This window comes from Argiope bruennichi, chromosome 9 (assembly GCF_947563725.1).
Source record: "Argiope bruennichi chromosome 9, qqArgBrue1.1, whole genome shotgun sequence".
Taxonomy (NCBI): Eukaryota; Metazoa; Arthropoda; class Arachnida; order Araneae; family Araneidae; genus Argiope; species Argiope bruennichi.
The window spans coordinates 123,362,734-123,384,726 of record NC_079159.1 but is presented as its reverse complement, the minus strand read 5'-3'; the positions used below and the strand labels follow the sequence as shown (position 1 = coordinate 123,384,726).

Here is a 21,993-nt window from a genome sequence, read left to right as displayed (position 1 = left end):
TTCATGATTCTTTTATTTATTTCACTTGATGTTGAAAGAAAAACTTATCTCTTCATCGGTCTTCGAACTCTAATCTGATTTCTAAAACTGTAACCATTGACCTTAATTCATAAACAAAAATGTTTTTCTTTATTTTTAAATTGTGCTGTCTACTAATTTAAAGCAATAACAGTGAACAACCCTCTTATGAATAAAATTAAATTTATAATTTACAAACAAATCTCATTGAAATAATGAAATATAAGTGCAGATTTTATACTTCTAAATTATGTTCTTATATTATTGTCAGAACTTTTAATTTTTCATTATGCAATTACATTCATGGGCTCGTTCCAGATTAACAAGAATATTCATGATAATTTTAGTTTTCGTTCTATTAAGTGCATTTCTTCTAGTTAATGATTCTTTTGTTAAGAAAATTAAATCTCATAAATTACCGGGTTCTTGCATTTTATGTCCTTTGAAAAGAAATACAACGTATCAAACCAAAGCAGAGATATTGCATTTTAGCATTTTTTTATCAAGAAATGTTCATCATCATCCTGTTGATGTTCTTTTCTTTTTTGTGCATGCCAACAACAACCCGAGACTGAAAAGGAAATTCAATCATTGTCTGTCATCCCTTTTAAAACATGCAACACCTGCATTGCATTTACACATACTTACAGATCATGCTAGTTTAAACTCTGCTGTTGAAATATTAAAAGATAGTGCACGATTGGCTACAACAGCTATTCAGGTATGAATCACTTTCATTATAATAATTTTTCTTATAAAATATTTTTGGATTATAGCTTAATTATAATTGAAAAGACTTACAGAGAACTGATGTTATAATAATGTATAAAAAATGGAATTGTGAATTATGCCGTTACAGAAAAGCATATATTTTAATAATTCAGACCATGACTTTGTAAATTAGGTTTCAACTCTACATAAAATTGTTCTAGATCAGGACTTCTTATTTTTTTTTTTTTTTCAAGCACAATGCCATTTTAGTTGTTAAAATTTTTCATTGTGCTTCCATGTGTATTTACAAATAAGAAACCAAAATAAAGCATTGCTGTATAGTTTTAAATATGAACCAAGAATGCATTTTTTCCCAACTCAAAAATTTACTTTAAATTCAAAATCTATATACACACTAAAATAAAACTAAAAAAAAAAAATCCTGTGATTTTCAAATTTATTAAATGAAGGTGAAAAAATTACCAAGCAGTTAAAATGGCTGGAATATTTTAAAATAAAGTTGCTTTGAAAAATGCCAGCTGCCAATGATGATTATTTTAACTCTTGGTTACTCTTATCTGAAATTACCCCATCGATTTGCTGTCTTGTAAGTATGTGATCTATTGTATAAGTGCCAGACTTGCTTTTCATGTCATTTTATATTTTGTTTGAAAGATGAGTGGGTAGAGAGATTCTTTTACTGTAAATTTCAAACTACAGGTCATCACATTTTCAGAAAATTTCAAAAACATCAGAACTGTTCAGCATTTTTCCATATAAATCCTTTGACTAACACAATAACTGATCGTAATAATTTTTAAAAAAATTCATATTTACAAAAAAATTTTTTATTTCATTAATTTTTTTTTAATTTAGAAATATAAACTGTAGGAATTTAAAGTGCTAATATTTAATGATTTATCTCTTGCATCTGCCTAACAAAAACGTATGGGGGGGTTTTGTGTATGCGTTGACATTTGTGTATAAACTAACCCCTGTTGTTTTATTTTAGAAAATGTTCCTAATATTCTGAGCTTATAAATGGAAATGTATAGTAAATAGTGATTATTAAACTAAAGTAAAGCTATTAAATTTAGTAATTTGACTGGAACAAATATTGCATAGAACTGAAGCAGTTGTATTAGTTAATTAAAAATCTCAAATTTCATATATTTGCTCAATGTTTAATAATAAGATAGCTTGATTTTTGTCAAGTAATTTAATAAACTCTAGACATTGTGAGTTTTGGTTTCTTGTTATTACAAATTATTGTTACATATTTAAATTGAATATAGCTCGTGATCAATAAAATTTAAGAAACTTTTAAAACACCCAATTTAAATAATAGAGTATGAACTCTTTCTAGTTTTTAAATCCCTGAAAGAATTTAGCTAGAAACTTCATTAGACAGTACGGTTTTATTTTACAATGTATAACTCCACATATTAATGTATTAAAAATTAATTCATGAAACAATCTTATAGATATTTTACTAAAAAATATTAATTCATATTATTTAAAAAAGTATTAAAAATTGTATTTTTCTTTATTTAACCTTTTTATATTGCATTTAAACCTTTTTTTTTTTGTGATAATATATATAAATATTTGCTTTTTAATATTTAAGTGCTATGCAGAAAATTTTAATTTGTTTTTAAGTAGTTTCCTTATAGACCCTATTGTAGTGGTTCTCATAATATGACTTTTGGAAAATTTCTTCAAATCTTTATCAATCCTGGTTCTTTGAACTCAAAAAGACAGTCAGTTCAGAAATATATATATATGTGTGTGTGTGTGCGTATGAGTATAATGATATCTCTCAATGTAATTTAAATCTTAATTAATTTCCAAATTTTTATTTTAATTTAATCCATATCAACTTCATTCCAAATTGTTCTCTTATTTCCTGGTCCGATTACCAATTTGTTATTTAATTCAACACATGCTCTAGAAAACTGATGCATTCGGAAAGTTCTCATGCTCCAAGTGAAGGGATGAAAATCCTTATTATTTACCACATTCTTTTAAAGATACCTAAGTTTTCCTTTTCTAAGGCTACACGTATCAAAGGAATCCCTATCAAAATGTCATTATAAAAGAGAAAAATTTCATTTACTGTTCTGCTCTTATATTGCAATGTAAATAGCATCAGTTTTATCATCACTTGTACATAAAATGCCTTCCATAGTGAAATAAATCAGAATTTTAAACATTTCAAAATTTTTTTCTATTTAGCCACGCAATTGCTAAAATATGTATTACATTTAAATAGTCAACAGGATAGTTTTCTGTGCTAAAAAGTAAATTTTTAAAGAATTAAAATTTGCAAACCACAGGTGAGCCAAACGATTTAAGCATGATATTATTCCACTACTAGCCAGGAGATACCATTGCTTCGAGGCTTTCCCTAGCTGGGAAAGGGAAATTGTGCTGCTGATCCCTTGGACTTGACTCGGCCATATACTCCTGGCTCCACTGGTTTTTGTTCCATCTCAGCAGATTTGCTACTCATACCCAGGATTTAAAGTTCTCAACATAGTTTCTGAACCAATCCATCAATGGAGCACACTGTGCCATCTGTATCCATGTTTCCTGTTGCTATATTTCTGCTCTGGTGCTCAATATCCTTGTATGTGTGTTCCTTATCATCATTTCTTAGAGAAGTTCCATTTACTTCAATCTCCTTGCATTGACCCTCCAGATATTGATGCCATTTATGTGCTCCATTCTTACCCCAATAATTAATTTCCTTCCTCACTATGTTAAAGTTTAAATGTGTTGCTCTCCATTATAGTGCTCAAAATTTTTGTCTTCCTTGATTGTGCTCCATCAAATCATGGAAATGTTCAAGATTGAAAAATAAATCAAATTAGTAATTTAGTGTCTTATTAAGACAAACTTTATATTAAAAGTTTTTCGACAGCTGCAATTGCTTAGAAGTTGAAAATTGATTTTCACCCCCTAACTTTTACTATCTTTAATGTGATCTATATAGCCTTGTTTAAATAAGTATATAATATATACGGAAAAAAAAGTTTATATACAAGGGGTATTCAAATGAAAAGGTACAAAATGACACTGTGTGTATAAATGAAGACTTTATTTAAAATATAAACCATAGGCCTGAGCACGACGATCTCATTGATTAACGAGCCAAAGGATTCCTTGTTCCCAGAATTCCTGTGGCCATGACTAGACCCTGTCCTTCATAGAATCCTTGAATTCGACGTTTGAGTTGAAGTGCTTCCCTTTCAGATGTTTTTTCAGGGGACCAAACACATGAAAATCGCATGGCGACATGTCCGCGCTGTAGGGTGGATGTTCGAGCTGCTCCCACTTGAACTTGGCCAGTTCCGCATGTGTGACCCAGGAGACATGTGGACATGCATTATCAAGGAACAGAACCACACCCTCCACGAGTAGCCCTGGTCTTTTGTTCTTGATGGACCTGCATAGTCTTCGGAGTGTCTCACAGTACACATCAGAGTTAATGGTTCTTCTCTGCTCGAGGAATTCAACAAGTTGCAAATGCACTTCAACTTGAATGACGAACTCAAGGACGCTGTGAAGGACTGGGTCTCGTCATGGCCACAGGAATTCTGGGAACAAGGAATCCTTTGGCTCGTTAGTCAATGGGATTGTTGTGCTCAAGCTTATGGTGTGTACTTTGAATAAAGCCTTCATTTATACCCACAATGTCATTTTGTACCTTTTCATTTGAACACCTCTTGTATATGCATATATATACACTTTTTTTCTTTCATCATTTGAAATTATTTAATTAAATAAAAATATAAGAGCAGAAATATTTTAGCTTAAAAAATGTGAAAAAAATTTTTTAGTTTAAATTTTATTTATTTAGATAGGGCAAGACGGATCATGTTAAATATTTATCTATAAGCAATACTGAGTTATGCTATATCAATATCAGTAAAGTCATTATCTGTGACTGCTTCAATATGCAATATGTTATCCCTAAAGATTGAAAAGAAATTAAAAATGTAATTTAGATATTAAGGAATGAATCTACCTGCCTTCCAGTTTGCTAAGAGTTTTTAGTTGCAAAATCCTTATAGAGTAGATCATTTTGAATCTTAAGGTAAATGGTCTATATTAGGGAAAGTAAGGGGATACAAGTACTTTAATTTAGGTACATTTGGTATTTAATAAGGACTATTTTGGAATAGACTTCATAATTTTGAACTTTTTTTTGTGTACAATTATTTTTAAATCGTATATTTTCAACATTTTAAACTGATAATAAAATTATAATTTCCTTACTTCAGTCATAAGTGACTCTTTCACTCCAATTTGAAAAGTATTTGTAAAAATTTTTTCAATTATAGTATTTTAGACATAGTGCATACTGGTCCAGTTTCAAAACTAAATGCATTTTTTTCTGTTTTTAAATTTTAATTCTCTATGTTTATATATTTCTTTTTTTTTTCCAGGTCAGCTTATATGATGTTAATATTTTTATGACACCTCTAGAAGAACTCATCAATACTTTAGTGCCACATTTTAGTTTTAAACCAGGTGCATATTATAGTGATGGATTATTTTATATTTCAGTTGGATTATTCAAAGTTATGAATCTAAAAAAAGTTATAGTGATAGATGCTGATGTAAAATTTTTAAGTGATATAAAATTGTTATATGAATATTTTGATAAATTTCCTTCTGAAGCAATAATAGGTATTGCAAGAGAGCAACAACCTGTTTATCGCCATATACTGCACGAGTATCGTCGACTTCATAATGGCACAAGATTAGGAGATCCACCCCCAGATGGGATCACAGGATTCAACAGTGGGGTTTTATTGCTTGATTTAGATAAGATGAGAAATTCTTCATCATATTTGGACATCATTAACAACTCATCAATTGTTTTAGAACTTATTAAGCAATATAAATTTCGAGGGCATCTTGGTGATCAAGACTTTTACACCTTAGTTAGTTTTGAATATCCAGATCTTTTTTACATTTTACCTTGCACTTGGAATAGACAACTTTGCAAGTGGTGGAAATATCATGGGTATCAAAATATATTTGATTTATATTATTCTTGTCCTGAGAAGGCAAATATTTTACATGGAAATTGTAATTCCATTATTCCAGATTCTTGATATGCATCACTTTTTATTCATTTCAGATATTTTCCTATTAAAAACAGCTCTAGTTCTTTCATTTGTGATAATTTGTAGTTATACAAGCATTTTTTTTATAAATATTAATTATCTATGAAAATAAAATGCTCTGAAATATAGCTTATGCTGTACTATTGCTATCCACTGCATTTAGAAGCATTTTTTTATACTTGTATTAAAAATAATTGCATGAAATTTCTTGATTTTTTTTAGTTAATTTGATTTATTTTTGTAATAGATCAATTCTACATTTTCATTCAAATTCCCTGAAATTTTTAATGAAAATTCAGAATAAATATATATAAGGTTAACTAGTTAATTTCAATGAAATTTAATTACAAAAATTGTTTTAAATTTTGAAGGTCATAAAGTTATCAGATCAATTATAATTAAATATTGTTTTTATTTTAAAAGAATTAACTATTTACAGGTGATTATTCTCAGATGAGAATGTCAATTTGAAAATCCATTTAAAAATAAAAGTTCATTGATAATAATTGAAAAAATGGCTTTTATAATTGAAAGATAGTTTGATTTTTTTGACAGATGTTCTAGACATCAAGTTGGCAATGCCTTTTATTTACATTTAAAACTGTACACAACTTAAAAATTCATATAAAATTGGACAATCCAAATTTTTGAAAAATTTATAAACTTAGTTAAAAGTGTCGCATGTCACATGTTTAAAGCATTATAAGAAATACATTTGATATATGAAAATTGGCCAATTCTCTTATGGCCAGGTTTTTTTTTTTTAACTAAAAATAATATAAGAGGATAAGGAATTAATTCCCTTCTGTTGTAGAAAGGAGAAAATCTCTTAATTATGACAAAAGAAAAAAAAAAGAGAGAGAGAGAGAGAAAGAGTTATATTTGATAACAAATACGATGGATTAAATTTATGTGCCACTTTAATAATAATTTTATAGTGACTTTGCCTTCCAATAATTAATATAAGTTTTTCTAATCCAACTGAAAGATGTTCAATGGGAAAAAAACTGCATACAGAACAATGAAATTCAATTCATTGATATAATTTTCCTTTGTAAAGAGTTGATCATTATGTAGTGCCTTTCATTTCAGCTTCACACTAAAAGTTGCAGGAATTTATTTGTAAGTGCACAAAATATTGCTGTTGTCTTGAATAGTAACTACATTAAAAGCAAATAAATCACACTTCTGTAATTTCACACAGAAATTACAACTAACCTTTTCCTTTTTTTTCTTCTTTGAATTATGGCAATTTAGAATAGATATCAGTTAAAACAAATAAAAAGTTAATGATCATGTATTGCAGCTGATAAGATATAACTTAAAGTAGCAATTCAAGCTAGATGTGCACAATGGAAAGAAAAGGAACTCTACAGTGCATTGATGCAAAAAGGGGAGTGACAATATTAGTAGGATTGGCAGAGTACCATGAGATATAATTATGAAATTTATAATTCTGCAAAACTATATTTTTTTATTTAAATTCACAAGCTTTCATTTGAATTCATATCTATACTTAATTATAAAAAAATTATTTTTGTATAGGTTTTTTTTTATTTGTTAAATTTAGTATGAGCATTGTATCCTTTTCTTATATTTAATGTAATAAATTTAGTCGGAGTAACTAAATAATCATATACATAAATCTTTCCTTCAAATTTCAATGTTTGTAACCTCTAGAGTATTAGAAAGTAAAATATCAAAATGTGTAGTAAAAAAAATACTAAGCATTGATTTTGTTATGAAATGAATTTATTTTTTGGAATTTTTATAAAGTAAAAGAATTTAATTCAATTTCTAATCACTCTATCTTTTATTTTTTATTCATAACACCTCAGCAAATAATCTGTCTTGTGTATTTAATTCCAACAATATATTGAGAATCTTGTAATTTGTTTAAAAGGATAATTTATATTCTTATTTTGATGGATTAAAAAATTAACTGCTGAGGAGGAAAAAAGTCTTAGTTTCCTTTCTAATATTAAAAGTCTTGATATTTTCTTAATCAAAGATACTATGATAATAATTTAATGAAAGTTCTAATTTTGTTGGAGTTTATCATTTATAATTCATTGATTGTATTGATATGGCTAATTCTTCTTTCTTTCCTACCTTTGAAGTGTTCAAGATGTTCTGTTAACAATTGGAAAAATTCATATGTATTGAATTTCATATTTTTTAATGTCTTTAATGTATTTCATTTGAGAGAAGAAAGTAAGTGCCTTACAGAATTTTTTATAGTAGAATATTGTTAACAAAGCTAGATAGATTGACAAAAGATTTGTAAATAAATACTTTATCATCAAAAAACATACATTTATTTAATTTTAAAATTTATCTTGATAATAGTTTTATATATAAGAGGAATATTTTGAGTGATTTGATAATGATGGGAAATCTAGTTATCTTTATAAAATGAAAATAGCTTTTTAAACAATCTGTTTCAAAATGTTGAAATTCTTTTTACCAGAATTTTTTGATGCATCTTGAAATAGTACTTATTTTTAGAATGAGCTTTGTTACTATTTTCAGGTTTCTTTCAGTTTATAAAGTATATAGATATTAAAAGTAAATAAAAAAATATTTTATATTGAAATAGCTTACATAGCTGGTGCCTCCCCCATCTATAGTCTTGCTTTCAAAATTTAACCAAAGAGAAACAGAAATCTTGACTTTTATTTTTAAGTTATCCAGTTTTTACTACTCACATGCACCAGGAATGACTAGCATTGTGCTAATTATTAACATCTCATAACATAGAAAAAAATATTTTTAAAAAAGAATTTCATATGAAAGAATAAAAAATTAATGTTTTAGATAAATTAAATAAATAAGATTTCATACTTTAAATCATTTTTAGAATACCAAGCACCTATTTTTTTTTTTTAACAACTCGGATAATTACAGAAATGAAATTTTTGGCATCTAAAATTTAAAAAATTTGAGCATTCAAGCTAAGAGGTACTAAATTCTTTTGACACTAATGATGAATGAACTAAATCATTTTTACTAATATTGTAAAAAATATTATATAAATCTGCATATTTCTTTCAGCATTTTTTTTACTTGCATAAAGAGATTAAGAGGTCTTTTATTTCCAATTCTTTATTCAAAATAGATGCAAAATTTTATCTTAACCAGGGATAATTTATATCGAAGACGATTACCTCAATAATCTGATTAAATAAATGGAAAACATGAGATAATACTAAATCAAAAATTAATTCATTAAACATTATCAGGGTTGCCATTCAAATCTGGAAAAAAAAAATTCCTATATTTTCTCTGTATGTATAGGCACTATAGCAGGAAATATGCGAATAGCACTCATGTGCTGGTTATAATGGAATAATAATACTCCATAATTTTAATGAGTGGAAAAAACATTCTTCAATAAATGTGGATTTAAACAGATGCAGTTTTGAAAACAATAAAATTTTTAGACATGCATTCATATATTTTTAATAGTATTCTTTGCAAATATAAAACACTTTGCTAAAAAGAAACTTTTTTTTTTCTTTCAATTTCAGTAGCTCCACTTGTAATCAAGTAACTTGTCGTCATTATTCCAATATCGGTATATTTTCTCAACCTTAGATTTTCAGGATCATCAAGCTCTTATAAAAAATAAATGCCTAATGTTTCTGCTTCTTTTCACAATGTTTTTCATCAACTGTTTAACAAAAATAAAAAGATTTTCATATAAGAAAGGCACCATGGATTCAGATGTTTTTAAAGATTTCTTAAGAAATTGTTGAAAAACGGAGCCAATATGGGACAAATAACATATGACATTTTTTCACAACCTAAAGTACATTTCTTTGACTATATCAATATCAGTGATATATATCAATATATTTGACTATATCAATATCAGCAGAAAATATTTCCATCATTAAATGCATTAAAGAATGAATGTGATGCAACAAGTTTTAATGCCCAGAAAAGTTCAGCTTTAAATAATTGTTCTTAAACCAAAAAGTTTGAAATTGACTTCTTTTCGGACATCAAATTTGACGTTTTCATTCTTGGCATAACATCTTCTCCTGTATTCCTTTTAGACACAAAATCCATTATCAGTTATGACTTTTTTGAATTGGTATACAATTTTGTGTGTTTTCCTCTTTTGAAATAATATGTATCTGTTTTTCCATATTACTTATGCTTATTATCTTTTTAAAAAATGGGTAATACACAGCACAAACTGATTTTCAGAAGCTTTTCTAACCCATTCAACATAGTAAAGTTTCATATTTTTATCTGTTCAATCTGTATTAAATACGGATTTTGAGCAACTCATTGTTTTAAAAAAATTCTCTAATCTACTCTGAATAAGCTCACAATATCTTAATAAATAAATCATTCAATAAACTCTCTTGTGATTTACTAAACGCCACCACAATGCTTCTGCAGATTGAATGTTACTATTCCTACCAAAGAAATGTATTCTATTCTCTCAAGTTTATAACAGTTTCATGCATCCTCATTAGCTGCAATCTGGAAATCTCGAGGATAGAAAACAACTGTTGCTATATAGAAAAAAAGAATGAATTTCCACTATTATACAGCTGTTCCATTTCTGGTATTTTCACTATATTCTTTTAATGTTCTGAGATTCGCATTTTTTAGATGAAAAAAAATTAAGGACCTTAAAATGTCTTGTATTTTTCTGGTTTTTATGGAAGTTTTCAAAATTTCCCAGCCAAAATGTTCTGCACGTATTCCAAAATTTACTGTGACATTATGTTCCTAAAATAATGCCTCAAATTATTTCAAAACTGCAAGAAAAAAATATACAATCAATTCTCTGATTGTTACAGTGCTTAGGTGGGACTTCAATCTTTAATGGAATTAAATGTAATCACATTTTATATGTGAATATGCTAATTATTATTATTATTTTCCTTTTACTTATTTAAGATTTAACCCCACAATTGCAACATGACTAATTCTAAAAAGTATTTTACATAAAAATGCCATTTTTAAAGAAATTCACTGAATTTAGAGATGAAAACTTATTTATTAGAAAAGAAAATAACTACATAAAGATAAGTCACTTAATAGTATTTTGGAACTTGATCTCCAAGGAATAACTTCCTTTCAATGCCCTTCTCTGTGATGATGCCCATACGGATGACACCACCACTAGAACCATCTCTCCACATGGCCAGAGAAATTGCTAAAATAATAATAAATACATGTATACAACAGTTTTAAAAATAAAAGGCAGATTATTAAACATTAAATGCTGAACTAAGTGTGACATTCTTTATTGAAAGTGAGGGAAAAATCAATACTAATTTAATACAATTGTTTAATTGTTTGTTATTAAACTAATACAACATATAATAGTTTAAAAATTTGTTGCAAGTAGATATTAAGATAAAAATAACTTCAATAACAAATTTTATTTCCTAAAAAGCATCTAAAGTTTGACAAAATCTGTTTTATAGACAAATTATTACTGAAGTTGTACTATTATATTTTCAGATTATAATTGAAATATACTTAATTCACACATAATTTGGTCATTAAACAAAATTATGGACTTATAATGTGATGATTATTCAACTATTATATAATAAGAACTAGAAGAATATTGAGAATACAATTTTTAAAGATAATTATTTTCAATAACTAAATCTATATTTCAATTTATTATACCTTTTAATACTAATTCAATGCAACTGTCTTTATCCATGCCCTTTCTGAAATGTGTATCCATGAATCCATATATATAACCACTCCCAGATCCACCAATGCAACAAGGTTCTCGAGATACCATGCCACCCATAGGAACACAATAAACCTAAAAATAATATTGACAAAGTTAAGTAACATAAATTATAGCTGCATTCATTCACTGCTAAATATTCACATTCTAGCATTAATGAAAATCTGCCAAAAATAGCCCCATAACTAAAATGTTAATAATAACATTCCATAATGATATAAATTTTTTGCACATACTAAACTAAAAATATCTGACAATTAAAAAGGATGGAGAGCAATTATTTTGTAAGTTCAACAAATGATTCAAAAGCAAATTATACAAATTAGCAGGTCATTTGTCGAGTTACTGCAGTTTTTCATATTATCTACAAATCATAATTACTCGAATGGTGACCATATTAATTGTCAGTGAAAAAAAAAAGTACGGTAATATTCAAAACAATATGTCTTCTTTATCAGAAGCAAAAATAATCAGTTAATACTTTGAAATATAATAATACAATCTCATACACATTATCAGAAAGACAAAGATTTAGGAAATAGATTACCGAGGTCCATAAATCAGAAATATTTTCTGATATATCTGCATTTTTTTAAAAATATTATTGTTTTATTTGTTTCATCTTTGTTAAGATAAATTTAGAATAATTTCTTCACTCACAATCTGAGGCAGTAGATTTTTTACACTTGGATATTCTTAATTACAATACACTATTTTTTACAGTTTCAAAATTTAATTGTCTAGTACTTGTCAAGTTAAATTTTGACTCTGTAGTAGATAAGTTTGAAAAACAATTGTTCTCAAGATTAAAAAAAAAAATTAAAATAAAAAATGGCTATTTTATTAATAAATTATTTTATTTAATTATTATTATTTAACATGCTATTTTATTAATAAAAGTGTTAATTCTAAAAGCTTTTTTAATTAATTTAATTCTTGCAATATTATCACGGCCCATTTTAAAACTACTGATGAAAAGCCAATTTTAACCATATAACATTGTTTAATTTGCAATAAAAGTATTTAACCCAAATGCAAGGATTTTGAAGAATTTTAATTTTAGATAAAATTAAAATATTTTCTCGAAATTAATATAATATGAGGCTTAATGTCAAACTACATTATATTGTCAAAAATAATTGAGATAATAGCATGTTATTAAATGACAATATAATCTGAGTCATCCTATACTTTAAATTTTGATTTAAAAAAAATTAGATCATAAAACATGGACTCTATCTACTTAACATTAATAATAACCAATAAAAAAATTATTTTAAACTAGCAGTGTTGCCCATGACTTAAAAGTCATCAAAATAAAAAAAAATGTTAATTTTTTTTTTTTTTTTTTTTTTTGTGAGAACTTGTAACAATGGTTGTCAAGCACAATCATTGTATCAATTTTAAAAACTTTAATTTCATATGAAAGCTCACTGCCTCTGGATGGTCAAGTCACCAGTCTCCATATTCCAAAGAAATTGGGGGAGGGAAAAAAATAGAACATTATTTTATATTTTCTAGGTAGAAAAATATAAACTTAGTTCCCAATAGCCATTGCACTGATTCAGAAATTCATTGTTTTACGTCAATGCTTATGAACCCTAGAAAGTATTAACATTGCATCATCCTTCCTCTGAGAAATATGCATGGTCTAAAAGATATCTCGTCATTCTCAGAACCAATGTATCTTGATTTTTTAATTTTGCAAAAACTGATTAGATGAATGAAAAAAAAAAAAAAAAAAAATCTTTGAACTCGTTTGAAAAACAATTAGTTAAAAATCAAACAATGGAGGTATTTTTATTATTTTTGTTTTAAGTTAGAGAGAACTTTTTAAATTTCTAAAAAAAATGCCGAAAAAGTTAAGGAAAAAAGAATGTTAGATGCAGAAATTTTAAATTTAATTTTTTCAGAAAAAGTGACTAAATTTTAAAATTCAATAAATCAAAGTCTGAAGTCCAAAACAAATTTCTTTCGAAGGACAATTATTTGCTCTTTATATCAGTATAAAATTTTTTTCCTTACAATCATTAGAAACCATACTATGTAATATTATGTGTGAAAAATTATCCAAAATTACACAAAACATAGAATAAACAATTTTTTACACAAAATTTTAAAGTTCTTGCTTCAAAGCACATTGAGTTCTGTGCCAAATTTCTTAACTGTAAATGGGACAGATTTGTCTGAGCATCAACATAAACACACTTTTATAAGCATCAGTGTTATAAAAAATATATAGAATGGAAATGAATTTACTAACAAAATGATATATCACTGCAAAAAAGATCTTCCATAGTCATCAGTTTTACAAGTAAATACATTGAGATTTAGTATAATTAACATGATAGAGTTAAAGCATTAACTATGAAATTCAGTTTTAGCAGCCAATAAATATTTTCTTCAATTGTTAGAATATAAAAGAATTATTATAGTTTGTTTGCACAAATAATTAATTTGAAATAAATTAATACAATTAGTATTTGCTTAAAAATGTTTATAGTTAAATAATACATAATTCACATGCATTTCCATTACATATATGATTACAATTGCTGTAGAAAAAGTATGCAAAAAAGCATACATTTTTACCAGTTACTTTTTATATAACACACACAGAGACACATTACATTAACATAATTCTAATAATTGCATTCAGGGAACTAATATGATACAAATAAATTCATGAAATTATAAAGCAAAAAATAATACACTGAAAAAAGTTGCGAGAAGATTAAGATAGAAAGCAAAATATCACATATGCTAAATATAAAAATGAAAAAAATTACATACTTGTCCTCCTAATCTTCTATCCCAACCAGCAACAATCATACTAGCAGAGAGTGATTCACGATAATTGTAAATAATTTGTTTCAAATCATTTGCCGCAGTTTTCACTGTAACAGGTTCACCTAATTCCATACTATAACAAAGTGGGAAAAATATTATGTGCGCCCAGTATTTTTTTTAAAGTTGCATAGATACATGAAGCATTTAACACTAAAGCTGAAAAAATCTTTTGAGGTCAACACAACATATAAAAATTAAAATATTTATCAATAAAGGATTTTAAAAAAATTTATATCAAAATAGAGCCAATGTAGCAACAAATTATTAAAGATAAAAATTCAGCACAATTTAGAAAACATTTAAAAACTATAAATATTAGAGCAGAGTTAACATATTCTGAACAAATTATTTCAAAAATGGTTGAAGGAAGAAAAATAAATAAATAAAATAAAAAATAAACTTTTTTTTTTTTGTCTTTGCTTTCAATTTAAATGTTTCAACTATTTTACACAAACAACTTTTAAATTTAATAAAATAATTCAGTTCTTTTCAGAAACAATATTGCATGTATCAGAATTCTTACTTAATCATAGTTGCAATAAAAAAATTTGGAGAAAAAAAATTTATTTGATTACGCTTTAAGAAGCTTTAAAAAAAATTTAATAATAAATCTAAAAACTGCAATAAAGTTTGTTAATTCTCATGCTGGATTAAATTCTGATGCCTATATTTAGATTTCTTTTACATCTTTGTTCCTCTGACTGAATGGAGTTATTGGTCACAAGTGAGCTCTTGCCACAGCATTTTTAATAATAGTTTGCAACTCTGCTAAGCATTGAAAAAGTACAACAGTGAAAACATTTGGTGAAGCAGTCTGATATATTTGTATAGCGATTTGCTTATAACCGACTCTTACCATTTGACAAAAAATAATAAAAGAGCGATTCTATGCCACATACATTATCTTTTTATAACAGAGATTATTGTCTTCACATAGTCAGCGGGAGAAATGAAAGCACATTAGACATTAAGACTCATTGTAGAAAAGATTTTTTAGCATTTGTCATCTCATTATAATTATTATTATAATGACATTGTCAGTTTATATCTAACCTATATATATTTCATTGTTAGGTAAGATATTGCAAAATGTTTGAATACATAAAATTTTAATTGAATTTTCAATGTGATTTGATGTTTATTACCCATATTTTCAGAAATTATTTCATATTAAGTAATAATATAAAAGAACTATTATTTTTGAAAGCCTTCATTTTTATTTACAAAAAATTGCATAAATATATGTAGAAAGTAGAAAAAAAGGGGGGGGGGGGAAAGGGTAAAGAAAAAAAAGATTTTTTTAGTAATTTTGTTTTAGTAGAATAAAATATATAATTAGTCAGACAATTAAAAATAAAACTGATTAAAGTGTTTCTGAATAGTTTTTTTAACACAAATATTACAAAATAATTATAATTAAAAAGAAAATTTTCAAAAAATTACAAGAATATCCATAAATTTTATATTAATACTATAAAACAAATCAATAAGCAATTAATATACCTTAACATATCCAGACGATATGCTACAATGGACGCAATAGCTTTAGTATCAGCCGCAGATCCAGATCGACAAACATAAATTTGATCTGTAAGCTTGGTCAATTTATCTGTCACACGGTTTGAAACATACGCTCTTTGGGAGAAGGAAGAGAAATGCCACATTAAACACATAAATAATTTTAAAATGTAACATTAAGAAACCAAAGAAAACATAAAATTGAAAAATGTAAGTACGAAATTTACTCAGCATATTAAAATAAGAAGTTTTCTTTAGATTTTAACAGAAAACTTAATTTTATTTATGTGTATCTTTCTCAACTTTTTAGCACCAATTATTATCTTCTAAGTAAAAAGCTGAAATAAATAAATAAATTTTTGAAAAAAAAAAACTATTTAGTAATCTAAAGAACTTTTAACTCCAAAAATAAATTATTTGTGAATTATCGCAAATGTCAGTAAGGCATTATGGCTGATTCAAAGTAAACAAATACAGTCTTTTGATTCTTTCCGTAATAATAATAATAATAAATAAATAACTACATCAAATATCTCATTTAACAAAACTCACAGTGAAAGTTTTACATGTCAAACAAATTTAAACATTGCAGTAAAATTCAAAATTGCAAAATTAATTTACAAGAAATGCATATCCAAATTATTAAAATTTAGTTTTGACTACAATAACATGGAATAAAAATTATATTTTGAAATATTTTTTCTGATATTTATTGGTATGATTCTTTTATATACTATAAAATAATATTTTTTATGCTTTCTTACCCCATAGTCGTTCGAGAATCTGCACCTATTACAACACCTCCATCAAATTCTACAGCCATGATGGTAGTCTGAAATGGAAATATATATAATTTAATAGCAAGAATTGATAAGATTTTCGCCTTCAAACCTTTAACCCCCAATAAAATTTTGGGAATTTCTTAACAAACTTGATGTCCCAATCTTGCAATTAGCCATCATTAGCAACAATCTTGATGTCATTTTCTGTCGATGTAAATACGAAACTATCTTTACCATATATTTAAGTTGCTTTATGACTAGGAAGTCTTCAAAAAGAGAATTGTAAATTCATTATGACATGAATTATCTCAATATGTAGTTCTCAAAGATAAGAGAACTACATACTGAGAATAATTTTAGAATTTTCTGTCATTGCAATAATAGTTTTTGCAATTTGATACATAAAATGTCCATGAATGTGTCAACTACTAAAAATACGGAAGTATGCCAACTACATCAACCTTATACTATAAATTTGATAAGATGTAGAAAGTTTGTAGTGCATATTTCAGTTTTTGTGAGAATAATGGAAAAAGTAGTGAATTTTCATATAGCTCTATTCAATTTAACTCAAGTTTAGTAAAGGTCTATTTTTTTAGTGTTTCACTTTTCAAAAATTGAATAATAACCTGTTTTTAACCTATATGCAAAAATAAATAAAATTTTCATACTTTAGCTTTAAAAAAACACAGAAAAAGTGATTATACATTTTATCAAAAAATGAAAATAGTTTAACAATTTCCCAGTTTTTATAAATATCAGAAATAAATTCAAAAAATTAAAAAGAAACCAGCCCAGTAGTTAGAAGCAAAATGGTGCTAAAAATACCAGATGATAAAAAGAAAAATTTAAAACCAGATGCCACATTTTTAAGACATTTTTGAAACTGGCTAGAGACAACACTCATCAAGTCAAGAATCTTATTCAAAGAACTGCTTTACAGTTTAATCTACAACAAAGAAAGCAATTTTTTTATCGTGTCATTAACAGTGGTAAAATTATGCAACTCAATCATTCAATGAAGTAATGATATTCTATTAAGTTTCATTATAATAAAAATTATTGGTACAAATTGTGTCCAAAATTATTTTTCAAAAATTATTAAAAGTAACAAAAAAAAAAAACATTTATTCAAACAAAATTAGCATGGTTGAATTTTTTTTTTACATATATATTTTTTAAATTTAAGATAGTGTAAAATTGATTTTTCTGCAATAATATGCTTTGATGTTATAACGTCAGAAATACATTTAAATTCCATTATTTCTTAATGATTTTCAAATTAAAATTCATAACTTGAATGGTTTATGCTATGCATTGTACTGTCTATTACTGAAATTTTATTAACAATAAAATAAATAAATAATAAGTTACAAAAGAGAATGAAAGAATCACCAAAAAATTATAGAATCTCAATCTTAAAGAATAAAAGCTATTGTTATTTTTTCAAGAACCATATCTAGTAGAATTGTTTCATATAAAAATATGACAAGATTGATCAAAGAAATAATAATTTTAAAACAGATAGGACATTTAATATAATTGTTATTAGAGCAGCTTCTCCTTTGTTTGATATACCTATGTTTGATTTGCAATAACAATATTCTTATTTTACATTGATCACATCAATTTGTGTATTCTTCTTTAACAACATATAAATGATTAAACATATATTTATCAGATATATAAAAATCTTTATAATCTAAATCACTATAAACTAAAGATCGAACATTCTTTGAGTCTCAAGAAGTTTGACCAGAACATATTTTATACTGCCCCTTAAGGATAATCATTCCAATATTTCAATAAACAACAATGGCCATTGATGAAGAAAGAGAGTGTAAAAAATCATGTCTGACAATTGTTCCAAAATTCTCAAACAGGAATTCATGTTTCATAACATCTTATCACAAATTTTAGCAATGAGAATTCACCTGATATGTTCAAAGGTGTTCTGCACTCAATTTAATCACCTTTTTTATATTACTTTATTTGCTTATTTTATTGGGAAGCTTAAACTCTAAGAATTATGTTCCTGTTGTTCTTTAATAACAATTAAAAGTTTCATACAATTAGCAAACATGATTGTTCAAAAATATAAGAAATTTTGGCCATTTATTCTTTAACTAATCTTAATTTTATCTCATTTAAAAAATAATCATTAATTAAAAACAAAATTATTATTATTAGCCTCAACATCTAAATCGATAATCTTGAAAGAATTTTTGCTATAAATATAAGCATTTTTGATTAATGATAACAAATAATATTTCACAATGAGGCTAATAATGTTCAAAGATGCTCATCATCATTTCACAGTGTCAGAAAATATGAAAATCACATTTCATATAATTAAACGTTCCTATAAATTTAGTAATGGCGAATTCATCTGAAATTTTCAAAGGTGTTCTACACTCAATTAAATTATCAACAATTATAATGGCACTGTAACAATTCACACAATTAATAACTAAATGATATTTAAATTCTAAAACAAAATCTGAGAACAATAAAGAAATTACATTTCACAAATCTAGATTTCGAAGAAAATATATAAGTAAATAAAGATAGCTATAAGCACAGAAAAAGCAATAATTAATTATTTTAATCATATATCGAATCAAAATATCGAAGCAAATGAAAACAAAAAAAAATGCCGGTTTTAAAGAAAAAAGGTGATTTAACCAATAAAATTTTCATTAGATTAAATAAAAGTGCACATAAGACAAGTATAATTATTTGTAATTTTTCTTTCCACAGCACTGTCAATTACTTACGGAAAATGTTACTGCTATTGATAGAATGTTACAAAGAGGAAATATATAAATAAACTCACGCCAGTAGACTCTTCTGTATTCATGAAATCTAAAGCTGTATCATCACACATATTCAAAACAGAATTCATCTTGTTCTCCAACAGTATATCTGGAATAAAGTTATAAATTTTTAAACAATGATGTTGACAAAAATAGATTAAAACGGAGCGTTGCCACCCAGCTTTTGGAAACTTATTTTAATGATATATTTAAGAAAGAAACTGAATACTCAAAAATTAAAATTGTGGAAGGTTTTAAGTATAGAAAAGATACTTTTCAATTTGTAAAGAAATTAGATGTAAAATTTACCTAAAGCAGCAATTTTCAATATTTACCCTCTATCAGAAAAACATAATCCACAAATTTTTAAATAATAACTACTTTTATTGCTATTTCTAAAAATGCGTGGCCAGTCAGGTAGAGATGCATAATCCAGGAATTTTTCAATAAGAAATATTTTTGCTATTATTATTTTTTAATATTTTTTTCAATTAATTGATATTTCAATCACATTTTTAATTAAGAATTAATTATTATTATTAAAAAATTTGTTAATTGTAATTAATACTTAATTTATGGATGTAAGCAACGTATGATTGACCTAATGTATCTCCCTATGCAATTTTTAATTTTAATTTTATTCAAAATTATTTATTTGATTTTTTTTTATTTGAGTTACGTATTTTCTAAAAAAAAATTGAAATAATTTTTAATTTAGGTCTATATATTGTCAATAGATGGCGCTGTTAAAGAACACGAATAGTACGTTATTTTGAAGGTAATTAGAAATTATCTTTATGTGTGCAAGTTTGAGATTCGAACTCGCAATGTTAGGGTTCATAGCCGAGTAACAAAGCCACTAGACAAAAGTGAACACTTGTCTCCGGAAATTGTTATCTGGCTTATGATGTTACCACTACATATGCCAAGTCACTCATATTGGACAACAGTCGAGAAGTCCCCAATGCCATTAAATAGCGCTTACAAACACTTTCCTCTGAATAGTGCCGATTTCAGTGATATGTGATTTCGAATGATTACAAAGATACTATAAATACTATACTATATACTGTAATTCGAAGAATAACAGGTCCGTTTACTTTTCAACCCATTCATAGATTTCTTCTTCTTTTTTTTTTTTAATTATCTCAATTAAGGGGACGGGAGAATGGTTTCCCTGAGGCTGAAAGTTTGTTTCTGAAGTTTCCTGTCCTCCTGAAGGAGTTACCCTTCTTTCGCAGGTGTCTGGAGAGACTTCTTAACTTTCTGTCATGTCGAGGAATTGTTTCTTTGTGGTTTTGGATTATCCAAATCCATGGCTCATTTTATTTCTTATCCACTTACAATTTACTTACATTATTTATATTTCATAGTTACATTAAGTCTTTAACATCCACACACCATCCAAACATTCCCTTTAACAGCCAGACTTCCTTGTCGAGTCACTGCAAGTCATGGCCTCTTCCAAGCCTAGGGTCAGTTGCTCACCACCGTTCGAAGTAATAAATCTGTCGTAACTCTTTTTTGAGCAATTGCCTTGTAGTTTTTCAATAACGAGTTTGAATTTCCTTTCAGCCTAAACATTTTACTCTTTTGTATTTACATTTTTTTTTTTTTTTTAGCGCGAAGCGTTTTGCTCAATGATTTTTGGAGTAATTTTGTGATTAAAAAAAATTAAAAACTTATTTTATAATGTAACTTAGAAGATACATTTTTTGAAAGAAAGATTTCAAATCTTTTATGTTTGGTTTTAAACTATTGAATTAAAAACTGGCATTAATATCCATTTTAAAAGCATCTTTATTTTTCACCTAATTTTCACTATGCTTTTAGAATATTAATAAAAAAATTTGCCAAAATTAAATAATTCGTCATATATTACTATGTATTTTTTTTATCTCTTAAAACAATTTAGTAATGGGCATGATAAGGTTTTAAGTCTTCATTTAATACCGAAATAACAAAATCTATTGAATAAAAACAAGGTTCTTTTTGAAATACATTTCGAAAATATTTTCAACTTTCAGTAAAAATTTTATTTTTATTATTTTCATTATTAACTTTTTTTAGTATAAACATTTATGGTCAATGAATTTTTTAAGCTCCGTTTTCGATAATAAAACTTTATTTGGAATTTTCGATAATAATACTTAGAGAGATTTTTTTGGGAACTTTAATAAAAGAAATTTTAAGTTTTCTCATTACGTTTCCAAATACTTACACATTCGTGGTTTGTACTAAAAACACTGAAAAAGAAGTTGGAACAAATATACATTCCAAAGGCATTCTTATCTTGGCACTTATTTTTATTTATCTTTTAAAATATTATGGTTTTTAAAATTACGTCATTAATTAAGTGATTAAATTCAAACCGTCATATAGTGTTTTTAAAATTTTGTTTCTATCAAAGTAATAGATGTGATAAC

At 26.2% G+C, this 21,993-nt stretch overlaps 2 protein-coding genes across 2 annotated transcripts; one reads left to right on the top strand and one right to left on the bottom strand.

Moving 5' to 3' along the window:
- Positions 1–110: 110 nt before the first annotated feature.
- Positions 111–5,916, top strand: LOC129983754 (xyloside xylosyltransferase 1-like). Its single transcript, XM_056093369.1, has 2 exons — positions 111–739; positions 5,181–5,916. The coding sequence occupies exons 1-2, from the start codon at positions 308–310 to the stop codon at positions 5,853–5,855; spliced, it is 1,107 nt and encodes a 368-aa protein (XP_055949344.1). The 5' UTR covers positions 111–307; the 3' UTR covers positions 5,856–5,916.
- Positions 5,917–10,867: 4,951 nt separating this feature from the next.
- LOC129984133 (proteasome subunit beta type-6-like) lies at positions 10,868–19,748 on the bottom strand. Its single transcript, XM_056093929.1, has 6 exons — positions 19,588–19,748; positions 16,734–16,801; positions 15,955–16,086; positions 14,395–14,524; positions 11,532–11,676; positions 10,868–11,046 (listed from the first exon to the last, which is right to left on the bottom strand). Exons 1-6 carry the CDS (start codon positions 19,654–19,656, stop codon positions 10,925–10,927), a joined length of 666 nt encoding a protein of 221 aa, XP_055949904.1. The 5' UTR covers positions 19,657–19,748; the 3' UTR covers positions 10,868–10,924.
- Between the last annotated feature and the right edge of the window lie 2,245 nt (positions 19,749–21,993).

Excerpts from the sequence above, each read along its gene's own strand:
- LOC129983754 (XM_056093369.1), top strand. The coding sequence starts at position 308 with ATGCAATTACATTCATGGGCTCGTTCCAGATTAACAAGAATATTCATG. Across the intron at positions 740-5,180 it reads TGGCTACAACAGCTATTCAG|GTCAGCTTATATGATGTTAA; the intron begins GTATGAATCACT and ends TTTTTTTTCCAG.
- LOC129984133 (XM_056093929.1), bottom strand. The coding sequence starts at position 19,656 with ATGAATTCTGTTTTGAATATGTGTGATGATACAGCTTTAGATTTCATG. Across the intron at positions 16,802-19,587 it reads ATACAGAAGAGTCTACTGGC|ACTACCATCATGGCTGTAGA; the intron begins GTGAGTTTATTT and ends TTTCCATTTCAG. Across the intron at positions 16,087-16,733 it reads GATTCTCGAACGACTATGGG|AGCGTATGTTTCAAACCGTG; the intron begins GTAAGAAAGCAT and ends CTTCTCCCAAAG.